This window comes from Oncorhynchus masou, chromosome 5 (assembly GCF_036934945.1).
Source record: "Oncorhynchus masou masou isolate Uvic2021 chromosome 5, UVic_Omas_1.1, whole genome shotgun sequence".
Taxonomy (NCBI): domain Eukaryota; kingdom Metazoa; phylum Chordata; class Actinopteri; order Salmoniformes; family Salmonidae; genus Oncorhynchus; species Oncorhynchus masou.
In genome coordinates, this window is record NC_088216.1 from 5,395,585 (window position 1) to 5,416,091 (window position 20,507).

Genomic DNA, 20,507 nt, shown 5'->3' on the forward strand with positions numbered 1-20,507 from the left:
TATCTCTACTGTACTGTATTAATCCTATATCTCTACTGTTGACAGTGAGGTAATATTGTACTGTATTAATCCTATATCTCTATTGTACTGTATTAATCCTATTTCTCTACTGTATTACTCCTATATCTCTACTGTACTGTATTAATCCTATATCTCTACTGTTGACAGTGAGGTAATACTGTACTGTATTAATCCTATATCTCTACTGTTGACAGTGAGGTAATACTGTACTGTATTAATCCTATATCTCTACTGTAGCTGGTGGATGTATTGTAATGCTGTTTTAGAGATATATGCTGATAGAAATGTTAAAATGACAAACTCACTTCTTGGGACTCAATCACCACACAAAACACACAAGGCAGCCTCTTTTTAGTGAAAACATTTATTAGAAAAATCAGATCATGGTTTGCTTGATATTTCCTCTGTAATATGTGATCATTTGACTGTATGTGTACAGATGTAGGATCTTCATTTGAGCCAGTTTGCTACAGTATGAAATGAACCCTGCATCAACAGGATTTTAATGAATTTACATTTTTGTAGGGGTTGATAGATGGAAATCAAGTCTGAAATTTCAAAGTGGAATTTAGAAACTTCAGAAGCCTTTTAAAACCTCAAATACACAACAAGTTGTACATTTCCTGCATTGCAGGAAAGTTGTCCTGCAACACGGTGATCAAATTAAGATCCTGCATCTGTATTTACAGTGATGTTTTAAAGCGTATATATTTTTTTATCCCTGATGTTACGATTCTCTTTCAATCAGAGAGGAATAGAAATTCACCCACAAAGCGTGTATATATATGCGTGTGTGTGTGCGTGTCTATAGTTTCTGTGTGTTAATAGATCAGAAAGGTGTGCTTTGTTCAAGACCCTCAACATGTGATTGGAGCAATCATTTAGAGACAGACAAGACACACAGCAGGTCTTCTTGTTGTTGTTTTGTCGTGGTCAGAACAACGTCCTCGTCCCACTGCTACTGCTCTGCATTGTGTCTGTAATACACTGAGATTCCTGTCCTGGGCTGTGACTCCTCAGGCAGCTACATGCACAGGGTCTATGTTCACAGGGGGGTGATTCTAGTCAGATGATTGTCAGAAAGCCTTGGCAGGACACTGGGTGTGTCTGGACGCTGTAACCCCTCCTCCGCCGGTGGAGATAAGTCCTGTTATAGGTCATCAGTGTTGTTTGTGGGTGTGGCCTGTAAACATGTGCAGTGTTGTAAAAGACTTCAGATGTTAATATGCCCGTGATGTCACAGATTCATCATCACACATGGGCCCTGGTCTAAAGTAGTGCACTATCCCCTATGGGCCCTGGTCTAAAGTAGTGCACTATCCCCTATGGGCCCTGGTCTAAAGTAGTGCACTATCCCCTATGGGCCCTGGTCTAAAGTAGTGCACTATCCCCTATGGGCCCTGGTCTAAAGTTGGGCACTATCCCCTATGGGCCCTGGTCTAAAGTAGTGCACTATCCCCTATGGGCCCTGGTCTAAAGTAGTGCACTATCCCCTATGGGCCCTGGTCTAAAGTAGTGCACTATCCCCTATGGGCCCTGGTCTAAAGGAGTGCACTATCCCCTATGGGCCCTGGTCTAAAGTAGTGCACCAGCCCCTATGGGCCCTGGTCTAAAGTAGTGCACTATCCCCTATGGGTCCTGGTCTAAAGTAGTGCACTATATAGAGAATAGGGTGCCATTTGGGTTTCAACCTTGATTCTTGTGTAAAAAGCAGTAGCCTCATGACTTAGAATCCTCAGAATGGTCACATCGTGCTCTTCTTTAAGTGTGTTGGGTCATGGACTAGATCACATTCACTTATTCCTACATTTGTGCTCTTGTTCACTTGTGGGTTCTTTCAGCTGACTACTGGTCTGGAAAGAGAAGTGAAATCCCTCCAGAGTAGAATGCGGTCGGTACACCATGCTATAAAAGGGTGAAAGGTCGTAGGTAACCATGCTATAACAGGGTGAAAGGCCGTAGGTAACCATGCTATAACAGGGTGAAAGGTCATAGATAACCATGCTATAACAGGTGAAAGGTCAAAGTTCATAAGTAACAGGTCACTGTTTTGATGTTGTACGATTAGTATACTGTAGTTAGAGGAACGTTGACAGGCTAGTGTGTGTGTGTGTGTGTGTGTGTGTGTGTGGCTCTAAGCTGAACCGGCTAGATCACGGTCTCATCGTCTCCATTTCAACGCGACAGTGCAAGTTGTCTCACACAGTTGTCTCAATCTTCTCAATAATCTCCACCAGAGACCTGGACGGAGAGAGCAGAGAACACTCATCTTGATTCCACATACTTAGTGGACTAGACTCTCCATCACTACTTAAGTCTTCATCCTCCTCCTCCTCCACTTCCTCCTCGTCTTCCTCCTCTTCCTCAGAACCCTCGTCACATGACTCCATGTAATGGCCGCCCAGCGCATTTATCCCAGAATCCTCAGAGCTGGCCGGCGAGGAGCAGTGGTCTATTTTGGGGGTGGTGACCTTGTCCCCCAGGGCACTGGGCTTGGTGCCCTGGGGGTGTGGTCTGGGCTGGAGGTGTGGGTGGTGTCTGGGGGTCCGTTGGGGGTGGGGTTTGGACCGGGGGTGAGGGGGATGTGATTGAGGCGGGCTGGGCATGGTCGAAGGTTGAGGTCTCTGGACATAGCACATCTTCCCATTGATGCGTTTGACCATGTAGTCGTCCACGAAGAGGTCTGAGATGATGCAGAACTTTGGCGACTCCAGGCAGGGCGGGGCTTGGAAGGCGGGGGCGGTCATGAGGAAGCGTTCGGCCAATGAGACTGTCAGGTCCATGGTATGGGGGTGGTCTGTGGGCGTGGCAGGCACTGGGGTGCTGGGGAGGTGGCACACGTTGGTCATCGGCTGGTACACATATTTACCTAGAGAAGGGAAGAGCGAGAGAGAGAAGGGGGGAGAGGGAGAGAGAGAGAGAGAAGGGGAGAGAGAGAGAGAGAGAAGCAGAGAGGGAGGGAGAGGGAGAGAAGTGGAGAGAGGGAGGGGGAGGGAGAGAGAGAAGGGGAGAAAGAGAGAGAGAGAGAGAAGGGGAGAGAGAGAGAGAAGGGGGGAGAGAGAGAGAGAGAAGGGGAGAGAGAGAGAAGGGGAGAGAGAAAGAAAGAGAGAGACAGAGATAGAGATGGAAAGAGAGAGAGAGACAGAGAGAGAGAGAGAGAGAGAGAGAGAGAGACAGAGAGAGAGACAGAGAGAGAAGGGGAGAGAGAGAGAGAGAGAGAAGGGGGGAGAGAGAGAGAGAGGTACAGAGACAGGGTTACTTTATGTAACCTAACAAATACATTCCTGAAATACATGGGTATTCAATCACAAAGATAGAAGGCATTACAAGGGAAACAGTTAGAATGATAAGCTAGATACTCATATACAGCAGTATGTGGACACCCCTTCAAATGTAGTGGATTCCACTATTTCAGCCACACCCGCTGCTGACATATGTATAAAATCGAGCACACAGCCATGCAATCTCCATAGATAAACACTGGCAGTAGAATGTCCTTACTGAAGAGCTCAGTGACTTTCAACGTGGCACCGTCTACAGGAGGAGAATATTCTACAGGAGGAGGAGGAGGAGATTCTACAGGAGGAGATTCTATAAGATGATCAGTTCTACAGAAGGCGGAGATTCTCCAGGAGCAGGATATTCTAGAGGAGGAGGAGATTCTATATGAGGAGGAGATTCTATATGAGGAGGAAATTCTACCGAAGCAGGATATTCTATATGAGGAGGAGATTCTATATGAGGAGGAGATTCTATATGAGGAGGAGATTCTATATGAGGAGGAGATTCTACCGGAGCAGGATATTCTAGAGGAGGACGAGATTCTACAGGAGGAGGAGATTCTACAGGAGCAGGATATTCTACAGGAGGAGGAGATTCTACAGGAGGAGGATATTCTACAGGAGCAGGATATTCTACAGGAGCAGGATATTCTACAGGGGGGAGATTCTACAGGAGGAGAGGATAAAAGAGGGTAGAATAGACTATATCCAATATCAATGTCACTGACGTAGTTGGTACAGAAATTAAATGAAACGTGGGTACAGAGAACAGACAGGGGAAGTGGTGAAATCAAGGTTACAGCACGACACCAAATCAAGGTTACAACATCAGATCGATAGACAGATCGATAGAGCGAGCTTTGTAGTTAATGTATCTTAGTAGTTACAGTATCATTGTAGTTACAGTATCAGGGTCCTGTGTGGCTCAGTCGGTAGAGCATGGCGCTTGCAACGCCAAGCGTCGTGGGTTCGATTCCCGCTGGGGCCACCCATATGTAAAAGTAGTGGCCCCAGCCGACTTGTAAGTCGCTTTGGACAAAAGCGTCTGCTAAATGGGATATATCTTAGTAGTTACTGTATTTTTGCAATATTAAATCGCTATCAGCATGTGGAACATTCAGGGCCTCCACTAGTGAACCTTTGGACTGTACTTGTAAATGTCATCATTCTGAAGGAGACATGGTGTAAGACAGGCTACAGAGAGGTAATCATGCTGTCACCGTCCCACAGGCTACAGAGAGGTAATCATGCTGTCACCATCCCACAGGCTACAGAGAGGTAATCATGCTGTCACCATCCCACAGGCTACAGAGAGGTAATCATGCTGTCACTGTCCCACAGGCTACAGAGAGGTAATCATGCTGTCACCGTCCCACAGGCTACAGAGAGGTAATCATGCTGTCACTGTCCCACAGACTACAGAGAGGTAATCATGCTGTCACTGTCCCACAGGCTACAGAGAGGTAATCATGCTGTCACTGTCCCACAGACTACAGAGAGGTAATCATGCTGTCACTGTTCCACAGGCTACAGAGAGGTAATCATGCTGTCACCGTCCCACAGGCTACAGAGAGGTAATCATGCTGTCACTGTTCCACAGACTACAGAGAGGTAATCATGCTGTCACTGTCCCACAGGCTACAGAGAGGTAATCATGCTGTCACTGTCCCACAGGCTACAGAGGTAATCATGCTGTCACTGTTCCACAGACTACAGAGAGGTAATCATGCTGTCACTGTCCCACAGGCTACAGAGAGGTAATCATGCTGTCACTGTCCCACAGGCTACAGAGAGGTAATCATGCTGTCACTGTCCCACAGGCTACAGAGAGGTAATCATGCTGTCACTGTCCCACAGGCTACAGAGAGGTAATCATGCTGTTACTGTCCCACTGGCTACAGAGAGGTAATAAGTTTGGCATACAGGACTGTTCTACAAAGTTATTGAAAGCAGTGAAACATATGACATAATTAAATCAATATACAGTGCATTCAAAAAGTATTCAGACCCCTTGACTTTTTCCACTTTGTTACGTTAGTCTTATTCTACAATTGTTTACATTTATTTTTTTCCTCATGAATCTATACACAACCAATTTTTTTGGTGCAAATGAAATACCTTATTTACATAAGTATTCAGACCCTTTGCTATGAGAAGCTAAATTGAGCTCAGGTGCATCCTGTTTCCATTGATCATCCTTGAGTTGTTTCTACAACTTGATTGGAGTCCACCTGTGGTAAATTAAATTGATTGGACATGATTTGGAAAGACACACACCTGTCTATATAAGGTCCCACAGTTGGCAGTGCATGTCAGAGCAAAAACCAGGCCATAATGTCAAAGGAATTGTCTGTAGAGCTCAGAGACAGGATTGTGTCGAGGCACAGATCTGGGGAAGGGTACCAACATTTTTTGCAGCATTGAAGGTCCCCAAGAACAACTTGGCCTCTATCATTCTTAAATGGAAGAGGTTTGGAACCACCAAGACTCTTCCTAGATCTGGCCTCTCAGTCAAACTGAGCAATAGGGGGAGAAGGGCCAATGGTCACTCTGACAGAGCTCCAGAGTTCCTCTGTGGAGATGGGAGAACGTTCCAGAAGGACAACCATCTCTGCAGCACTCCACCAATCAGGCCTTTATGGTAGAAAGGCCAGACGGAAGCCACTCCTCAGTAAAAGGCACATGGCAGCCCGCTTGGAGTTTGCCAAAGCACCTAAAGGACCATGAGAAACAACACTCCCCATCTAACCTGACAGAGCTTGAGAGGATCTGTAGAGACGAATGGGAGAAACTCCCCGAATACAGGTGTGCCAAGCTTGTAGCGTCATATCCAAGAGGACTCGAGGCTGTAATCGCTGCCAAAGGTTCTTCAACAAAGAACTGAGTAAACGGTCTGAATGTTTATGTAAATTTGAATATATTTTCTTAACACATTTGCTTAAAATGTCTTTAAAAAACAATTTAATCAATTTTAGAATATGGCAGTAACCTAACAAAATGTGGAAAAAGTCAAGGGGTCTGAATACTTTGCATTGTACCTCAATGGCCACTATTCTAGTAGAATCCTCAGCCCCTGGTGTTCACAATTCAGAGGTTAAATGCCTGCTCTACCCATATGACTCGTGCCTGCTGTCACCCACAGCAAACGGCCTACAGCAGAGCCTGGACCTGTCAGACCTGGACCCTGGTAGTAAACACCCACAGCACACGGCCTACAGCAGAGCCTGGACCTGTCAGACCTGGGCCCTGGTAGTAAATACCCACAGCACACGGCCTACAGCAGAGCCTGGACCTGTCAGACCTGGGCCCTGGTAGTAAACACCCACAGCACACGGCCTACAGCAGAGCCTGGACCTGTCAGACCTGGACCCTGGTAGTAAACACCCACAGCACACGGCCTACAGCAGAGCCTGGACCTGTCAGACCTGGGCCCTGGTAGTAAATACCCACAGCACACGGCCTACAGCAGAGCCTGGACCTGTCAGACCTGGGCCCTGGTAGTAAACACCCATAGCACACGGCCTACAGCAGAGCCTGGACCTGTCAGACCTGGGCCCTGGTAGTAAACACCCATAGCACACGGCCTACAGCAGAGCCTGGACCTGTCAGACCTGGGCCCTAGTAGTAAATACCCACAGCACACGGCCTACAGCAGAGCCTGGACCTGTCAGACCTGGGCCCTGGTAGTAAACACCCACAGCACACGGCCTACAGCAGAGCCTGGACCTGTCAGACCTGGGCCCTAGTAGTAAATACCCACAGCACACGGCCTACAGCAGAGCCTGGACCTGTCAGACCTGGGCCCTGGTAGTAAACACCCACAGCACACGGCCTACAGCAGAGCCTGGACCTGTCAGACCTGGGCCCTGGTAGTAAACACCCACAGCACACGGCCTACAGCAGAGTCTGGACCTGTCAGACCTGGGCCCTGGTAGTAAATACCCACAGCACACGGCCTACAGCAGAGCCTGGACCTGTCAGACCTGGGCCCTGGTAGTAAACACCCACAGCACACGGCCTACAGCAGAGCCTGGACCTGTCAGACCTGGGCCCTGGTAGTAAACACCCACAGCACACGGCCTACAGCAGAGCCTGGACCTGTCAGACCTGGGCCCTGGTAGTAAACACCCACAGCACACGGCCTACAGCAGAGCCTGGACCTGTCAGACCTGGGCCTGGTTGTAAACCCCCACAGCACATGGCCTACAGCAGAGCCTGGACCTGTCAGACCTGGGCCCTGGTAGTAAACACCCACAGCACACGGCCTACAGCAGAGCCTGGACCTGTCAGACCTGGACCCTGGTAGTAAACACCCACAGCACACGGCCTACAGCAGAGCCTGGACCTGTCAGACCTGGGCCCTGGTAGTAAATACCCACAGCACACGGCCTACAGCAGAGCCTGGACCTGTCAGACCTGGGCCCTGGTAGTAAACACCCATAGCACACGGCCTACAGCAGAGCCTGGACCTGTCAGACCTGGGCCCTAGTAGTAAATACCCACAGCACACGGCCTACAGCAGAGCCTGGACCTGTCAGACCTGGGCCCTGGTAGTAAACACCCACAGCACACGGCCTACAGCAGAGCCTGGACCTGTCAGACCTGGGCCCTAGTAGTAAATACCCACAGCACACGGCCTACAGCAGAGCCTGGACCTGTCAGACCTGGGCCCTGGTAGTAAACACCCACAGCACATGGCCTACAGCAGAGCCTGGACCTGTCAGACCTGGGCCCTGGTAGTAAACACCCACAGCACAGGGACTACAGCAGAGCCTGGACCTGTCAGACCTGGGCCCTGGTAGTAAACACCCACAGCACACGGCCTACAGCAGAGCCTGGACCTGTCAGACCTGGGCCCTGGTAGTAAATACCCACAGCACACGGACTACAGCAGAGCCTGGACCTGTCAGACCTGGGCCCTGGTAGTAAACACCCACAGCACACGGCCTACAGCAGAGCCTGGACCTGTCAGACCTGGGCCCTGGTAGTAAACACCCACAGCACACTGCCTACAGCAGAGCCTGGACCTGTCAGACCTGGGCCCTAGTAGTAAATACCCACAGCACACGGCCTACAGCAGAGCCTGGACCTGTCAGACCTGGGCCCTGGTAGTAAACACCCACAGCACACGGCCTACAGCAGAGCCTGGACCTGTCAGACCTGGGCCCTGGTAGTAAACACCCACAGCACAGGGACTACAGCAGAGCCTGGACCTGTCAGACCTGGGCCCTGGTAGTAAACACCCACAGCACACGGTCTACAGCAGAGCCTGGACCTGTCAGACCTGGGCCCTGGTAGTAAACACCCACAGCACACGGTCTACAGCAGAGCCTGGACCTGTCAGACCTGGACCCTGGTAGTAAATACCCACAGCACACGGCCTACAGCAGAGCCTGGACCTGTCAGACCTGGGCCTGGTTGTAAACCCCCACAGCACATGGCCTACAGCAGAGCCTGGACCTGTCAGACCTGGGCCCTGGTAGTAAACACCCACAGCACAGGGACTACAGCAGAGCCTGGACCTGTCAGACCTGGGCCCTGGTAGTAAACACCCACAGCACACGGCCTACAGCAGAGCCTGGACCTGTCAGACCTGGACCCTGGTAGTAAACACCCACAGCACACGGCCTACAGCAGAGCCTGGACCTGTCAGACCTGGGCCCTGGTAGTAAACACCCACAGCACACGGCCTACAGCAGAGCCTGGACCTGTCAGACCTGGGCCCTGGTAGTAAACACCCACAGCACACGGCCTACAGCAGAGCCTGGACCTGTCAGACCTGGGCCCTGGTAGTAAACACCCACAGCACACGGCCTACAGCAGAGCCTGGACCTGTCAGACCTGGGCCCTGGTAGTAAACACCCACAGCACACGGTCTACAGCAGAGCCTGGACCTGTCAGACCTGGGCCCTGGTAGTAAACACCCACAGCACACGGTCTACAGCAGAGCCTGGACCTGTCAGACCTGGGCCCTGGTAGTAAACATCCACACACTACAGTTACTCAGGTTTAAAAAAGAAGCTCAACTGGAGACCTAAATGAGGCAGTAAATTAACAGTGAGAAAGCAAGCAGGGTATTCTACACCATTAAAAAAAACAAATACAAATGAATAAACCTAGACAAATGTGGCTAAAACTAATTGAATATGTCATTGAACCAATTATACTTTATGGCAGCGAGTGTGGATTCCACTTGCAAAACAAGATTTCACCCGATGGGACAAACACCCCATTGAAACCTTGCATGCAGAGTTCTGTAAGATTCTCCTACATGTCCAGAGGAAAACTACATACAATGCATGCAGGGCAGAATTGGGCCAGTATCCACTAATAATAAACACTCAAAAAAGAGCAATTAGGTTTTGGCAATATCATTACATCAATTGCAGTTGCAAAACCATCAAGTGCTATGATGAAACTGGCTCTCATCAGGACCGCCAAAGGAAAGGAAGACCCAGAGTTACCTCTGCTGCAGAGGATAAGTTCATTAGAGTTACCAGCCTTAGAAATTGCAGCCCAAATAAACATTTCACAGAGTTCAAGTAACAGACACATCTCAGCATCAACTGTTCAGAGGAGACTGCATGAATCAGGCTTCATGGTCAAATTGCTGCAAAGAAACCACTACTAAAGGACACCAATAAGAAGAAGAGACTTGCTGGGGCCAAGAAACACGAGCAATGGACATTAGACTGGTGGGAATCTGTCCTTTGGTCTGAGTTTTTTAACATTTTTGGTTCCAACCGCCGTGTCTTTGTGAGACGAATAGTAGGTGATCAGATAATCTCTGCATGTGTAGTTCCCACCATGAAGCATGGAGGAGGAGGTGTGGGGGTGATTTGCTGGTGACACTGTCAGTGATTTATTTAGAATTTAAGGCACACTTAACCAGCATGACTACCACAGCATTCTGCAGCGATACGCCATCCCATTTGGTTTGCTCTGAGTGGGACTATCATTTGTTTTTCAACAGGACAATGACCCAACACACCTCCAGGCTGTGAAAGGGCTATTTGACCAAGAAGGAGAGTTATGGAGTGCTGCATCAGATGACCTGGCCTCCACAATCACCCGAACTCAACCCAATTGAGATGGTTTGGGATGAGTTGGACTGCAGAGTGAAGGAAAAGCAGTGCTCAGCATATGTGGGAACTCCTTCAAGGCTGTTGGAAAAGCATTCCAGGTGAAGCTGGTTGAGAGAATGCCAAGTGTGTGCAAAGCTGTCATCAAGGAAAAGGATGGCGACTTTGAAGAATCTTAAATATATTTAGATTTGTTTAACACTTTTTTTGGTTACTACTTAATTCCATGTGTGTTATTTCATAGTTTTGTAGATGTAGAAAATGGCAACAAAAAAAAAAATAAGAAAAACCCTTGAATGAGTAGGTGTGTCCAAACTTTGGACTGGTAGTGTACATTGTTACGTCGTGCCAATAAAACAATTTGAATTGAAAAAAAATTGAGCGAGAGAGCTCATGTCTGTCAGCAGACAGCCCACCATGTTGCTGTCCCCAGTCCACCTGGTCGTGCTGCTGCTCCAGTTTCAACTGTTCTGCCTGTGGTTATTATTATTTGACCATGCTGGTCATTCATGAACATTTGAACATCTTGGCCATGTTCTGTGATAATCTCCACCCGGCACAGCCAGAAGAGGACTGGCCACCCCTCATAGCCTGTTTCCTCTGTAGGTTTCTTCCTAGGTTCTGGCCTTTCTAGGGAGTTTTACCTAGCCACCGTGCTTCTACACCTGCATTGCTTGCTGTTTGGGGTTTTAGGCTGGGTTTCTGTACAGCACTTTGAGATATCAGCTGATGTACGAAGGGCTATATAAATACATTTGATTTGATTTTGATTGCTGTACCAGTACCTCATGCACAGTCACACTCACTGCCCACATGTTAACATTATGTGTGAGAGCAGCACATGGCTGATTGGATGACTGGCTGATTGGCTGGCTGATTGGCTGGATGACTGGCTGGCTGATTGGCTGGATGACTGGCTGGCTGATTGGCTGGATGACTGGCTGGCTGATTGGCTGGATGACTGGCTGGCTGATTGGCTGGATGACTGGCTGGCTGATTGGATGACTGGCTGATTGGCTGGCTGATTGGCTGGATGACTGGCTGGCTGATTGGCTGGCTGATTGGCTGGCTGATTGGCTGGCTGATTGGCTGGATGACTGGCTGGCTGATTGGCTGGATGACTGGCTGGCTGATTGGATGACTGGCTGATTGGCTGGCTGATTGGATGACTGGCTGATTGGCTGGCTGATTGGCTGGCTGATTGGCTGGCTGATTGGCTGGATGACTGGCTGGCTGATTGGATGACTGGCTGATTGGCTGGCTGATTGGCTGGATGACTGGCTGGCTGATTGGCTGGCTGACAGATTGGCTGACTAACTGGCTGGCTGGCTGACTGACTGACTAGCAGCATAGTGATACAATCACACCCATCCTTCTCTAGCCTGATCTATTGTCAAAAAGAAATAAGATTCAAATTAAATGAAATAAAAAGTATTTCAAGGACTGAATCTCCAAAATAAATGTCTTTCCTATCCATCCATGCACTCGGTGTGAGGATGGCCCTCTCAGGGATTTTCCTCTGACAGGAAGTTCCAAGGCTGGGACTGGTTCAGTGGCAACCACTGTTTGTGTTGAAGGACAAGGCATGGAGATGTTTACGTGTTAATGTACTGTATATTGTGGATCTGTGTGGAAGGTTGATAATGTACTGTATATTGTGGAAGATTGTTAATGTACTGTATATTGTGGATGTGTGTGGAAGGTTGATAATGTACTGTATATTGTGGATGTGTGTGGAAGGTTGATAATGTACTGTATATTGTGGAAGGATGTTAACGTACTGTATATTGTGGAAGGTTGTTATTGTACTGTATATTGTGGATGTGTGTGGAAGGTTGTTAATGTACTGTATATTGTGGATGTGTGTGGAAGGTTGATAATGTACTGTATATTGTGGAAGGTTGTTATTGTACTGTATATTGTGGATGTGTGTGGAAGGTTGATCATGTACTGTATATTGTGGAAGGTTGATAATGTACTGTATATTGTGGATGTGTGTGGAAGGTTGATAATGTACTGTATATTGTGGATGTGTGTGGAAGGTTGTTATTGTACTGTATATTGTGGAAGGTTGTTAATGTACTGTATATTGTGGATCTGTGTGGAAGGTTGATAATGTACTGTATATTGTTGAAGATTGTTTGTACTGTATATTGGGGATGTGTGTGGAAGGTTGATAATGTACTGTATACTGTGGATGTGTGTGGAAGGTTGATAATGTACTGTATATTGTGGAAGGATGTTAACGTACTGTATATTGTGGAAGGTTGTTAATGTACTGTATATTGTGGATGTGTATGGAAAGTTGTTAATGTACTGTATATTGTGGAAGGTTGATAATGTACTGTATATTGTGGATGTGTGTGGAAGGTTGATAATGTACTGTATATTGTGGATGTGTGTGGAAGGTTGTTATTGTACTGTATATTGTGGAAGGTTGTTAATGTACTGTATATTGTGGATGTGTGTGGAAGGTTGATAATGTACTGTATATTGTGGATGTGTGTGGAAGGTTGTTAATGTACTGTATATTGTGGATGTGTGTGGAAGGTTGTTAATGTACTGTATAATGTGAATGTGTGTGGAAGGTTGTTAATGTACTAGATAGTGTGGAAGGTTGATAATGTACTGTATATTGTGGATGTGTGTGGAAGGTTGTTATTGTACTGTATATTGGGGATGTGTGTGGAAGGTTGATAATGTACTGTATATTGTGGATGTGTGTGGAAGGTTGATAATGTACTGCATATTGTGGATGTGTGTGGAAGGTTGATAATGTACTGTATATTGTGGATGTGTGTGGAAGGTTGTTAATGTACTGTATATTGTGGAAGATTGATAATGTACTGTATATTGTGGAAGGTTGATAATGTACTGTATATTGTGGATGTGTGTGGAAGGTTGCTATTGTACTGTATATTGTGGAAGGTTGTTAATGTACTGTATATTGTGGATCTGTGTGGAAGGTTGTTAATGTACTGTATATTGTGGAAGGTTTATAATGTACTGTATATTGTGGAAGGTTGATAATGTACTGTATATTGTGGATGTGTGTGGAAGGTTGATAATGTACTGTATATTGTGGAAGGTTGATAATATACTGTATATTGTGGATCTGTATGGAAGGTTGATAATGTACTGTATATTGTGGATGTGTGTGGAAGGTTGTTATTGTACTGTATATTGTGGAAGGTTGTTAATGTACTGTATATTGTGGATGTGTGTGGAAGGTTGATAATGTACTGTATATTGTGGATGTGTGTGGAAGGTTGTTAATGTACTGTATATTGTGGATGTGTGTGGAAGGTTGTTAATGTACTGTATATTGTGAATGTGTGTGGAAGGTTGTTAATGTACTGGATAGTGTGGAAGGTTGATAATGTACTGTATATTGTGGATGTGTGTGGAAGGTTGTTATTGTACTGTATATTGTGGAAGGTTGTTAATGTACTGTATATTGTGGATGTGTGTGGAAGGTTGTTATTGTACTGTATATTGGGGATGTGTGTGGAAGGTTGATAATGTACTGTATATTGTGGATGTGTGTGGAAGGTTGATAATGTACTGCATATTGTGGATGTGTGTGGAAGGTTGATAATGTACTGTATATTGTGGATGTGTGTGGAAGGTTGTTAATGTACTGTATATTGTGGAAGATTGATAATGTACTGTATATTGTGGAAGGTTGATAATGTACTGTATATTGTGGAAGGTTGATAATGTACTGTATATTGTGGATGTGTGTGGAAGGTTGTTATTGTACTGTATATTGTGGAAGGTTGTTAATGTACTGTATATTGTGGATGTGTGTGGAAGGTTTATAATGTACTGTATATTGTGGAAGGTTGATAATGTACTGTATATTGTGGATGTGTGTGGAAGGTTGATAATGTACTGTATACTGTGGAAGGTTGATAATGTACTGTATATTGTGGAAGGTTGATAATGTACTGTATATTGTGGATCTGTGTGGAAGGTTGTTAATGTACTGTATATTGTGGAAGGTTGATAATGTACTATATATTGTGGATGTGTGTGGAAGGTTGTTATTGTACTGTATATTGTGGATGTGTGTGGAAGGTTGATAATGTACTGTATATTGTGGAAGGTTGATAATGTACTGTATATTGTGGACGTGTATGGAAGGTTGATAATGTACTGTATATTGTGGAAGGTTGTTAATGTACTGGATAGTGTGGAAGGTTGATAATGTACTGTATATTGTGGATGTGTGTGGAAGGTTGTTATTGTACTGTATATTGTGGAAGGTTGTTAATGTACTGGATAGTGTGTGGAAGATTGAATACTTTGGCTTTTCTGGGCTGAATGTGCTGCGACGTTTCAGGGTTGCTGTGTGTGTGCGTGTGTGTGTGTGTGTGTGTGTGTTTCAGGGCTGCAGAGGAGCTGTAAGATGGATGAAAGGCTAAAACACTAGTTTACCAGGATCACCATCAGAGTCAGTCACACACAGAGAGACACGGATGGCAGGAAGGAAGGAAGGAAGGAAGGAAGGCAGCATTCCAGGGTCTTAGCCTCTCAATTCATATAAGTTGAGATGGGATGTAAAGGTTGGATATGAAGTTAGGCTTTCAGCACTGTAGGAAGACTCGTAGCCTGCTAAAGAAGCATTTCAGATGGTTCACTGAAGACTTCCTGAGGCTGTTTCAGTGTTAGCTTAGCTACACTTTAGCCTTCAAAAGGGGTTTTAACCCACATAAAGGGGTGCAGGGCTAGCGGTGTAATACATGCTATAACATCCTAATGTCATACTAAAGACACTACATACAGAGACAGTTCCCCTAAACAGGGAGTTTCCTGGTCGTCAACCTCCCTCCCACCTGATTGGATGTTATGTCATGAATAATGAATTCACAGAGATGCTGTGAAGAGATGCATCATGGGGACTGGTGGTATTTAGAGACATTTACAGATGATTAGGCTGAGGTCTCAAGCACAGCTGGGAATCTACCTCTGCTAATCACACGCACACGCCAATAAACTTTGATTCGACACATACATACGCACTCTCGAATGAGAGATGACATACATTATTGGCTCTTGCAGCGACATTAAATAGATAAGTCCCAGTAATATACATATCTGGTGACATGACTAACACCACTAGTTGTGACTGATTGTCCCTTTCTATCACCACTAGCTGTGACTGATTGTCCCTTTCTAACACCACTAGCTGTGACTGATTGTCCCTTTCTATCTAACACCACTAGCTGTGACTGATTGTCCCTATCTATCTAACACCACTAGCTGTGACTGATTGTCCCTATCTATCTAACACCACTAGCTGTGACTGATTGTCCCTTTCTATCTAACACCACTAGCTGTGACTGATTGTCCCTTTCTAACACCACTAGCTGTGACTGATTGTCCCTTTCTAACACCACTAGCTGTGACTGATTGTCCCTTTCTAACACCACTAGCTGTGACTGATTGTCCCTTTCTATCTATCACCACTAGCTGTGACTGATTGTCCCTTTCTATCTATCACCACTAGCTGTGACTGATTGTCCCTTTCTATCTAACACCACTAGCTGTGACTGATTGTCCCTTTCTATCGATCACCACTAGCTGTGACTGATTGTCCCTTTCTATCTAACACCACTAGCTGTGACTGATTGTCCCTTTCTATCTAACACCACTAGCTGTGACTGATTGTCCCTTTCTATCTAACACCACTAGCTGTGACTGATTGTCCCTTTCTATCTATCACCACTAGCTGTGACTGATTGTCCCTTTCTATCTAACACCACTAGCTGTGACTGATTGTCCCTTTCTATCACCCCTAGCTGTGACTGATTGTCCCTTTCTATCTAACACCACTAGCTGTGACTGATTGTCCCTTTCTATCTAACACCACTAGCTGTGACTGATTGTCCCTTTCTATCTAACACCACTAGCTGTGACTGATTGTCCCTTTCTAACACCACTAGCTGTGACTGATTGTCCCTTTCTAACACCACTAGCTGTGACTGATTGTCCCTTTCTAACACCACTAGCTGTGACTGATTGTCCCTTTCTAACACCACTAGCTGTGACTGATTGTCCCTTTCTATCTAACACCACTAGCTGTGACTGATTGTCCCTTTCTATCTAACACCACTAGCTGTGACTGATTGTCCCTTTCTATCTAACACCACTAGCTGTGACTGATTGTCCCTTTCTATCTAACACCACTAGCTGTGACTGATTGTCCCTTTCTATCTAACACCACTAGCTGTGACTGATTGTCCTTCACCAACGGTCCCTTTCCATCTCACTAATAGTAATGAACATTTCCCAACATATTAAGTTGTGGAGGAAACACCTCTGGACCGCATGTCGAGACAGAACGTATTGTATGTCATATTGTATAGTACAAACAGTCCGAAATACTTACAATACTATCATAATTGTTGCATCATACAGGTTTCATAAAACTACAGTTGTGTCGTGACTGTTTTCAGGGTGAAACATTTCAGCCACTCTCATGTAAAATGAGGCCACTGGTTTTGAAGAGGGGTAGAAAACCTGTTTTCAAAATGAAACATTTCAGCCACTCTAATGTAAAATGAGGCCACTGTTTTTTTTTGCATTTTTAATAAAAAATATTCACAAAAACCACGAGTGCCAAATCCATTCCTATTTTCAGCCCTAGTTTCACTTCCTGTCCCTCTGAGTAATCAGAGGAGAACGTGCATAGTACCACTCCAACCCAGCCTCCAGCGACGAATAAGGAAACAGACATACACTGTGTGAATATATTTCTATTTGATCATACAGTTGTAGCTCTCAGGTTATAGTTCTCAGGTTGTAGTTCTCAGGTTGTAGTTCTCAGGTTGTAGCTCTCAGGTTATAGTTCTCAGGGTGTAGCTCTCAGGTTATATCTCTCAGGTTATAGTTCTCAGGGTGTAGCTCTCAGGTTGTAGCTCTCAGGTTGTAGCGCTCAGGTTATAGCTCTCAGGGTGTAGCTCTCAGGTTATATCTCTCAGGTTATAGTTCTCAGGGTGTAGCTCTCAGGTTGTAGCTCTCAGGTTGTAGCGCTCAGGTTATAGCTCTCAGGGTGTAGCTCTCAGGTTATAGCTCTCAGGTTATAGCTCTCGGGGTGTAGCTCTCGGGTTGTAGCTCTCAGGTTGTAGCTCTCAGGTTGTAGCTCTCAGGTTGTAGCTCTCGGGTTGTAGCTCTCGGGGTGTAGCTCTCGGGGTGTAGCTCTCAGGTTGGGTTCAAGCCCACCTCTGAAGTGGTGTCAACCATTTCCCCCATCCCTAGCGAACACAGCTGATTAAACTAACTGCATTCTGAACTGAAGATCATGATTAGGTGCTTATCGGAGTCAGGTGTGTCTGCTGGGACATAAGTGTGACACCAATCAGGCCCTGGAGGACTGGAGTTGCCCATCCCTGTCCGAGGTTCTCTGGGTAATTCCCTTGGTAATCCCTTGGTTCTGGGTCAGTGTGGACAGAGCAGCCTCTCTGTCTGTTCAATAATGCATACTTCCTACACTAGCAGTCAGGTAGCTCCTCTCAAGACAGAGCATCGAGAACGGCTGTGAAAACAGTATCTACCAGGACTAGACTACATACAGTATCTACCAGGACTAGACTACAGTATCTACCAGGACTAGACTACATACAGTATCTACCAGGACTAGACTACAGTATCTACCAGGACTAGACTATAGTACAGTATCTACCAGGACTAGACTACAGTACAGTATCTACCAGGACTAGACTACAGTACAGTGTCTACCAGGACTAGACTACAGTACAGTGTCTACCAGGACTAGACTACATACAGTATCTACCAGGACTAGACTACACACAGTATCTACCAGGACTAGACTACAGTATCTACCAGGACTAGACTACAGTACAGTATCTACCAGGACTAGACTACATACAGTACAGTATCTACCAGGACTAGACTACAGTACAGTATCTACCAGGACTAGACTACATACAGTATCTACCAGGACTAGACTACATACAGTACAGTATCTACCAGGACTAGACTACATACAGTATCTACCAGGACTAGACTACATACAGTATCTACCAGGACCAGACTACATACAGTATCTACCAGGACTAGACTACAGTACAGTATCTACCAGGACTAGACTACATACAGTACAGTATCTACCAGGACTAGACTACAGTACAGTATCTACCAGGACTAGACTACATACAGTATCTACCAGGACTAGACTACATACAGTATCTACCAGGACTAGACTACATACAGTATCTACCAGGACTAGACTATATACAGTATCTACCAGGACTAGACTACATACAGTATCTACCAGGACTAGACTACAGTATCTAACAGTACTAGACTACATACAGTATCTACCAGGACTAGACTACAGTATCTAACAGGACTAGACTACATACAGTATCTACCAGGACTAGACTACAGTATCTAACAGGACTAGACTACATACCAGGAACTAGACTACAGTACAGTATCTACCAGGACTAGACTACAGTACAGTATCTACCAGGACTAGACTACATACAGTATCTACCAGGAACTAGACTACATACAGTACAATATCTACCAGGACTAGACTACATACAGTACAGTATCTACCAGGACTAGACTACATACAGTACAGTATCTACCAGGAATAGACTACATACAGTATTTACCAGGACTAGACTACATACAGTATCTACCAGGACTAGACTACAGTATCTACCAGGAATAGACTACAGTACAGTATCTACCAGGACTAGACTACAGTACAGTATCTACCAGGACTAGACTATATACAGTATCTACCAGGACTAGACTACATACAGTATCTACCAGGACTAGACTACATACAGTATCTACCAGGACTAGACTACAGTATCTACCAGGACTAGACTACAGTACAGTATCTACCAGGACTAGACTACATACAGTATCTACCAGGACTAGACTACAGTACAGTATCTACCAGGACTAGACTACAGTACAGTATCTACCAGGACTAGACTACATACAGTATCTACCAGGACTAGACTACAGTATCTAACAGGACTAGACTACATACCAGGAACTAGACTACATACAGTATCTACCAGGAACTAGACTACATACAGTACAGTATCTACCAGGACTAGACTACATACAGTACAGTATCTACCAGGACTAGACTATATACAGTATCTACCAGGACTAGACTACATACAGTATCTACCAGGACTAGACTACATACAGTATCTACCAGGACAAGACTACAGACAGTATCTACCAGGACTAGACTACAGTATAGTATCTACCAGGACTAGAATACAGTACAGTATCTACCAGGACTAGACTACAGTACAGTATCTACCAGGACTAGACTACAGTACAGTATCTACCAGGACTAGACTACATACAGTATCTACCAGGACTAGACTACATACAGTATCTACCAGGACTACAGTACAGTATCTACCAGGACTAGACTACAGTACAGTATCTACCAGGACTAGACTATATACAGTATCTACCAGGACTAGACTACATACAGTACAGTATCTACCAGGACTAGACTACATACAGTATCTACCAGGACTAGACTACATACAGCATCTACCAGGACTAGACTACATACAGTATCTACCAGGACTAGACTACAGTACAGTATCTACCAGGACTAGACTACATACATATATATATATATATATATAAATAGAGGATGACATGTACATGTAGACTAGAGGATGACATGTACATGTAGACTAGAGGATGACATGTACATGTAGACTAGAGGATGACATGTACATGTTGACTAGAGGATGACAGGTACATGTAGACTAGAGGATGACAGGTACATGTAGAGTAGAGGATGACAGGTACATGTAGAGTAGAGGATGACAGGTACATGTAGACTAGAGGATGACAGGTACATGTAGACTAGAGGATGACAGGTACATGTAGAGTAGAGGATGACAGGTACGTGTAGACTAGAGGATGACAGGTACATGTGGACTTAGAGGATGACAGGTACATGTAGACTAGAGGATGACAGGTACATGTAGACTAGAGGATGACAGGTAGACTAGAGGATAACTGATAACTGTGGCTGTTATCCTCTATAACCTTGTCTAATTTACACTTCCTGTTTATTATTCATGACCTATATTAATTA

The 20,507-nt window shown here is 45.4% G+C and overlaps 1 protein-coding gene across 1 annotated transcript in view; it reads right to left on the bottom strand.

Moving 5' to 3' along the window:
- Positions 1 to 369: 369 nt before the first annotated feature.
- Positions 370 to 20,507, bottom strand: part of LOC135531426 (UPF0524 protein C3orf70 homolog A-like) — a 31,363-nt gene continuing 11,225 nt past the window's right edge. Inside the window, exon 2 of the mRNA XM_064959475.1 lies at positions 370 to 2,890. Within this exon, the coding sequence (XP_064815547.1) occupies positions 2,220 to 2,890 (671 nt within the window). The 3' untranslated portion in view covers positions 370 to 2,219. The remainder of the gene's footprint in view (positions 2,891 to 20,507) is intronic.